Raw genomic sequence first — 7,791 nt, forward strand, 5'->3', positions numbered from 1 at the left:
TGTTTGAAACCAGCTGTTTTAGCTCCTGTCTCTTTAAGGTCCGCCTCCCAATGAGCTCACTCTGTTCGTAAACAAACATTAACAGTAGGATTTCACTTCTTTTTCTCATTCTTTACTCAAAATGGACATTTTGGCCGTTTTTTTTAGCCAGAAGTGACCATATTTGGATGAGAGGGTGGAGCTAACCCTGAAAAAGACTTTTTGAGGCGACCAAAATGTTACAATTAACTTTCATGATACTTATTCAATCTGGGGTCAGGATACGTAACCAATGTTGACGCCAAGGTAGCCATGCCCTAAAGCATACCCTGCTTTATTGTCTATTTACTCTAAATGGGAACATAATTTACTAAATGGACATCATGTTGTATTGAAGAAGCCTTGAAACTAGCGATTGAGACCATAAACAAATTAGGAAAATGTTACTGAGTAAAAAAATCAAGTGAGAAGTAGGGTCATTTTTTTATAGACTTCTATACAACTGGACTTCTTTAAGGAGCCAGTGGAGTCGCCCCCTGCTGGCCTTTAGAAAGAATGCAGGTTTAAGGCACTTTGGCATTGGCTTCACTTTTCAGACCTGGAGCTACCTGCTTGTGTTTAACATAGACATCCGACATCATAACACTATATTAAAGTGTTAAAGTGTTTGTTTTTCTTAGTTTGAAAGACACAGGACAAAACTTTGCCTTTTTAAATGAATAATTTAAAATTGGGAAAATCAAGTTTCATTTAATTGTGCAAAGAAAATTCAGGGTGTTTTTATGCAGGTGCATTTACAAAGGCAAACTGATGAAGTATATATGCGCACAGCCTGATGCCATTTTATCTGCTACCAAACGTGATATCAGGGGTTTGTTGGACAGATGGTACGGGCAGCCCTTGTCTTTATCATGCTACAGAGGCCCTGGGATATAAAGACTTAGTGGTCTCTCAGTACTGATGGTTAACAAGGAGGGGAGCAGTCAGAGAGACCGGAACATCTGGCGAGGGGAGAGCAGGTAGAAGAGCTGGCGCAGCTGTTTTTTGTTATCTGACACCTCAGCAGACAGATGGAGGGACCTGCTCAGTGCGCAAACTAAGAGGATGGAGATACTTTGGTCTCATGTCAGCAGGTCAAGTTGGATGCTCAGGGTCAGGTGCCTAATTGTCTCTCTGTGTTTTGATACGCGTGGTTTGTGTGACAAAAACAAAGGTGTTTTAGGAGACTATAACCTTTACATCCTGCAGTTTCCACACCATTTATTACACAATCATTTAAATTCTGATGACACAAAAGTTTACTTACAGCTTCATCAAGTTATATTAATCTTGCAATGTAACCTTATGAAGGTCTCATTATGAAAAGGTTATTCTTAATGTTGTGATTGCAAAGTTCATTTGAAGATGTGTTTTTTCTTTGCTCTCTCCTATCGTATTGTCACTGTACTTTAATATTCTAATCACACAAATGAAGGAGGGAGGTGTCGAAACCCATACCTACGATCATGTGGTTGCAGACATCGCAGAACGTGGGCTTCTTGAAGATGTGCTCCATGAAGCAGTGTCCCGCCGAGTCCACCTGCAGAGGGTTGCGTGACTGGGAGCGCGACGTCGGAGGAGGAGCACACGGGATGGCCGGAGGAACCGGAGGGATGGGGAGGTTGGTGGTGTGCGGCGGGGCCATCCCGATGTTGCAGAGATGGCCCGTGCTGCTGCTCACGTCAGACAGCAGCTCCGTCTTGTTGTCACTGCTGGTTCGGAAGAAGTTGTCGGCACTCTTGCTGCGGATGCTCTTGGTCTTGAAGGACAAGGAGCGCTTGAGTTTCTGCAGCTGAAAGAGAAGAAGAAGAGGAGTTGGAGAGGAAAGGAGCAAGGGAGAGAAAAAGACAGAGTAGTGAAATGCAGTGAGACGACAGAGGAGAGAGAGAAAAATTCAGGACACTTCGTGAAAGATGAAGTAAATCAATTCCTATAATAACCTAAATGAATTACTAACTCACAAATTCACAAAACTTTCAGGCAAATGTCTCATTGTCACTGGTTTTATCATCCACTTTCTCTGCTCCTCCTGTACAGTGATGGCCGATAAGACCATCGCCAGGGGCAACTTATTACTGCTCACTGTAAAACCTTTCAAGGTTCCCTACCTGGAAGCTAATGTGATTTCCAGGTTGGGCCAATACATCACATCAACACTATTTCTCACATGCTGTGCTGCCATTTCTGGCCGCAGCTTCTATTAATCTCATTAAGCTCCTCTTTTACAGTAATACTATTCATAATACTCCTCATTGACAACTCCTCATTTAGCCTTGCAATGTGTATTTCCTCCTCTATGAAACTCACTTCATTCTGAGCTCAAACAAGCAATAAAGAATCCCTGAGTGACTGTAATGTGATTTTATGGCTCTGGTTTTCTGGCTGGTGTGTGACTGCAGGTCTCTGATTGGGGAAATTGATTATGTTTTTAAGTAATTGATGGGCAGGGAAGGACTCCTAATGATCCATTATGTCCTATCGCACAGCACAGGCTGGCCTGTGCAACTGCAAACAGGTAAACACCTGTAGGGATTTGCTGTTTTTTTTTTTTAACTGGGAGCTCAAGGTTGATCTATCCTCCTCCAAGTTTCCCAGCTACAAAGTAGTAGACAGTTTAAATCCACTGGCTGATTCTGAGCTGCTATCAAGATATTCTTTTGAAGTCACACAGTTAAACTACCATACTGTGAAGTGAATAAACATAACGTACATTTGTTAGTTGTTGACATTTTAACTAGCATGCCTGAGCAAATTGTTTATAGTGCTTATCACTGCAGCTTTGGCATAGTGAGGATCAATCAATTCAGCGAGTCACTCTGGAAACAATCAATTTGGACCCCTTCTCTACCATTACCACCCACACACACTCACACACACAAACAGACATACAACACACATATATCCTGCAATGTAGTTGTTCACTTGCACAGGTTTTACATAACCTGAAAATAAGGATGATGGCAAAACATAATAACAACGTTAACACAGTTGGGTCTCTAGGTAACTATATCAGATAGATAAACACATTTTCAGTATAATCAGTGTACTTATTTACAAAGGCTGTGGTGGCAAATGATTCTACACTCATTTCCTGTAAGGTAAAAATCTTAGCGATAAATCAGCAGAGTGAGAGGATGTGTGCATGCATCCAGGAGCTCATGCTGTGTTTGATGACACCAAATCTATAAGAGCTGCATTGTATCAGAAAGCAGGAAGGGTTAATGGGGGCTGGGCAGGGTGATACAAAACAAACAAAGAAAGCCAATCATCCTATGACACTTAATATATATATTCATATATATATATATATATATACACAAAAAACTAAATTTGCTGACACAGCCTTAGGGTGTCTTCTGGATGATGGATTTAATCTTGTGTGGCATTGACTTCACCAGGTGATCTAATTTAAAAAGCAGTAAAAGTTGTGATGTGAAACAACTTTTATCTTCTTATACATGCAGGTATGCTGTTATGCTGGACTGAACAGTACACTACAGTTTGCACAAGAGTGGAGCCTCACCTTGCGCTTCTGATGTTCAGGCCTCACAGTATTCTTAAAGGAGGAATAAAAACACAAACAGAGCTTTACTTAGCGTATATTAATAATATTCTTAAATCTATTGAGGAACTCTTTCTGCTTATATAATATCTGAGTAGGGCCGGGCGATATGGACAAAATCAAACATCATGATATTTTTCACTAAATACCTCGATATCGATATTGTGATGATATTGTAGGGATGATTATTGGTGCTTTCACAAAATATTTACACAATGAGTTGAGATTTTTGATAAATAATCATCAATAACGTGGACATAATGACCAAGTGAGTAAAGGCAAATAATACAACAGTGGGAACAGTCTGGTAAGTTCAGAAAATTACAGCAATTTACTGTAATGCAGCCTTTAAAAATATCACGATATTACGATATCCAAAATCTAGACTGATATCACGATATCGATATAATATCGATATATTGCCCAGCCCTATGTTTGAGAACTATAAGTGTTTTTAAACACTTTCTTTAATCACTTGTTTGTCTTTCGGAGGTGTTCTACTGCTATAACAACCCCAGATGTTGGATGTGAGCGTAGTTATTTGGCAGAAGCTTTGAAATTATGTGAAAAGTCAGCCAGACATCTCCTGAAATAGCCACACGTGCCAAAGTAAAAAGCGCACAGACAGTACTGTTCATCCCCGGCTGTAAAAATGTCCAGCATCTGTTTATCCAAAAAAGCAAAAGCGTGAACTGTTTCTCTCAACTTCACAAGAGTTTGAATCTCATCTGTCCTGTAGTCAGGGACAGGAGAGGGGAGCTGCTGAAGCCATCCACTACCAGGATGACAAGTCCAATATTTTACTGCTAATTGTAGTAGTCTGTGCAACATGTGACCCACATAGATGGCAAAACGCCTGAGGCGGCTGTGGCTCTCTCATCACACAGCCTACATCAGCCACTAGTAGAAAGTACAAACCCATATGCCACTTGTTTATTAATATCTATAATATTAACACCAAATTGCTGCTTCCTTTGACACCACAGTACACCATGAACATGAAAACAACTAGAAGGAGCTTTCGACAGCCCTTTACATCCTCCATGACTAAAGAAAAAACACAATATTTCCATTAAATTCATATAAAGACCTATAAAGAGCATGTGTGGTGCTCAGTAGTGAGCTGTGTGGTCCAATATCAAGATGTTATCTTACTTGTACTCCTACACTTAAAGGTTGTCTGTTGTACTAAATAATGAGTTTAAAGTGACTACAGTCCAGCTGATTAAATTTTTGAAGTTGATCTGTGAATGGTATCCTCAAATAAAATCAAGATGAGACTGTTGAAGCAGTTTTAAAAGGCTGTTCAGTGTGTGAGACGGTAATAAAAAGTGACAGCTTAAATTGCTCTTTTTGGGAGCTGATCCCTGTTGAGTCGAGTTTATTTTCGAGCTGATAGAAGTTTGCTCTATTATTAAGAGTTGGATGACGGTATATCCATCTTATGGTAGCCTAAATAAGAAATAATCTCATGGTAAATAGTAAATAATAACAGTCCTACCTTGGTTTCCTGCTGGCTGGCTCTCGCCGTCGGGGATTCTGGTGTCTCATTCTGGTCCCGTTCGTCCTCTTTGCCCCCACTTTGGTCCTGAATCATGTTGGCCGGCGGGATCATCCTCTCTTTCTGGGCTCTCTTTAAAAAAAACTGTTGCTCTGTAGTGTTTGTTTTCTCCCCCAGCTGTTTACATGGTTTCCATTCCTCGATAGTCACCGTGACCAGAGGACAAGAGAAGTCATCCAGACTCACTGCTGTTGTTGCTGCTGTTGGTGCTGCTGCGAAGTGAAGATCCGAGTCTCATCCGAAAAGAAAAACGTCTTTAAGAGGCTGCGAGAGAAGTGTTTCCAAAATTAAAAGTTAGAAAGTACGTTCAGTTCAGCTTCAAAGTGTCCTACTCGTTTAAAGGGAGGCTTTCGCGTTGATCATGTCGTGCGTAATGCTACCAAGACATCTCCAAGTCCACGCTGTGCGCCTTGCGCCGCACACTGCCAATACTCAGATGGGCGGAGAGCGACGAAAGAGGGAGGGAAGGAAGGAGGGAAGGATGGGGAAGGAGGAGAAATATGACACAACGACTCTGTCCTCCCAAAACTCAGATGGAAGACACACTCAGAGAAAAATGCCCATACGCTCAATTTAAATCACTAGCCTACTTCTCTTATAGGCTAAAAATATGTTTAACAGAGTATTCACATGATTTATTGTTTCCAGATCATTTTTAAACTTATTTAAAGAATTTTCTTGAACCGAGTCTAATCTCATGTATGGGCTAGTTGGCACTGATTGAAAAAATCACTTTGCTGTCTTCAGGTTTTGAAGAATAATTAGATTTAAGAACAGAAAGAAGCTTGTTATGACCAATGATACCGAACTGTTTCACCTTTAAAATGTCAAACTATTAATTAATCAATTAATTTAGTTAATAAATGTTCTGGAAGCTTTGGAGAGAAAACACTCAAGAAAACACTGACACTATCTTTTATATTTACATATTGATAAACCATTAGCTAGGAAATAAACAGCATTATAGCTTGTTCAGTGAAATATGAGGCGTCTCACCAGCCTAAGATGAGAGGTGTGATGCCGGCTATAGTGATACATCACGCTGCCTCCCTCCAGGCTCCCCTGTGATGTGATGTCCTTGAAGTTATATTGCGGGATGAAGGAGGCAGGCACCAGACTGCAGCCTCTTCACTCTGACAGGAATGCAAACACCAACACAGTCCCAAGGAGTGAGTCTCCGTATCCAGCTTGATATCAGTAGGGATTCCCTCCCCAAAAACTCAGCTACATCCTCTCAAATGTGACTCACTTGTCACTAAATGGCTCAAAATAACTGGTAAGATTAAGAATAATCACTTGAGGGTTTTTGGTAAAACCAGCTATGTTTTTGTCAGACTCATATCTGTGGAAGTGTTATTTTGACACTCCTCCGCCACACATGAAATACAACCTCTTTAAAATTTATAGCATCATCAAAAGGCATCTATGCCTTTTGATGATGCTATAAATATATAAATAAATATAAATATACGTTTTATTCCACAGATATGTGGAATAAAACGTATATTTATATTTATTTATTCTATTCTAAGGCTGAGGAGGCACAACTTTGTAAACAGCCGTACATCAGAGAAAGCTCTGCAGGATGAATGAAGTGAAGAAATGTATAACGGGCAATGGCACATATACTGTATATATCTGCAGTAAATCAGTGAGTGAGTTTAAGCTACAGGGTGTTTACACTGTGTACAAGGTGTTATTCATCCACAGTTGTCAGGTTTGGGGAATGACTTCCAAAGAAAGAGAGAAAGTCACCAAATCAATGTATTTTAATGCATTTTTAAGATAGATCAATCACTCATGACGTTTTTCCTAACTGAAGTTCTTGGACCTATTTAACTTCTGAATGAATTATGGGATACAACAACAAAAAAATACCTCCATCAAGGTGGCCTCAAATACTGGAGTAGTGACTCTCTGACTCAGGAAATAATGTCACTCATATCTATCAATAACAGAGTGGATGTTGAATTAACAAATGTCATATGTAATATGAATAACATCTGTTAAAATCTGACAAAACAAACTCAGGCTTGGCTTACTAGTTTTTTCCGTAGTTCATAAACATGTCACAAAATGTTTATGAGCACATAAAGAAGCTCAGAAGCTGTTATGAATTGGGATTGTTCCGTAACTTTAACAACACAGACGAGAAGTCTTTAAAGGGGACATATCGTGCGCATTTCCGGGTCTATATTTATATGCTTGGGCTCTACTGGAATATCTTTGCATGATTTACAGATTAAAAAAAAACTCATTATTTATTTTATACTGGCCCTTTATGCAGCCCCTCAGTTCAGCCTCTGTCTGAAACAGGCTGTTTTAGCTTCTGTCTCTTTAAGGCCCCCGCGGGAGGAGCCCATTCTGTTCTGATTGGTATCATAAACAATCAATAGTAGGATTTCACTTCTTTTTCTTGTTCTTTACTTAAAATGGAAACTCCCCAAATATATCCTTACATGTTCAAGCCCGAATGCAATCCAAAATATGCAAGTGGACAACATGAACAACCCATGGAACAGCTTTAGCAACAAAGGCTACCAACAGACAGCTGTTTGTGGGCATGTCCGAACAATCTGATGTCATCACGAAGAGGAAGTAGAGGTGACATTGCAAACAAAGCATTCAGCGCAGGCTCAAGCCCTGGTTG

At 40.1% G+C, this 7,791-nt stretch overlaps 1 protein-coding gene across 3 annotated transcripts in view; it reads right to left on the minus strand.

Annotated features, from left to right (window-relative positions):
- The window catches only part of stac (SH3 and cysteine rich domain), a 44,273-nt gene extending 38,541 nt beyond the window's left edge, over positions 1 to 5,732 (minus strand). The window contains exons 1-3 of one of the 3 annotated variants that reach the window (XM_044375622.1): positions 5,082 to 5,724; positions 3,542 to 3,574; positions 1,477 to 1,810 (exon numbers count right to left, since the gene is read on the minus strand). In XM_044375622.1, the coding sequence (XP_044231557.1) occupies positions 1,477 to 1,810; positions 3,542 to 3,574; positions 5,082 to 5,195 (481 nt within the window). In that variant the 5' untranslated portion in view covers positions 5,196 to 5,724. Of the gene's footprint in view, positions 1 to 1,476; positions 1,811 to 3,541; positions 3,575 to 5,081 lie in introns of all 3 variants that reach the window. The other 2 variants (XM_044375624.1, XM_044375623.1) reach the window with 2 other exon arrangements.
- Between the last annotated feature and the right edge of the window lie 2,059 nt (positions 5,733 to 7,791).

Source organism: Thunnus albacares, chromosome 15 (genome assembly GCF_914725855.1).
Source record: "Thunnus albacares chromosome 15, fThuAlb1.1, whole genome shotgun sequence".
Classification (NCBI taxonomy): Eukaryota; Metazoa; Chordata; class Actinopteri; order Scombriformes; family Scombridae; genus Thunnus; species Thunnus albacares.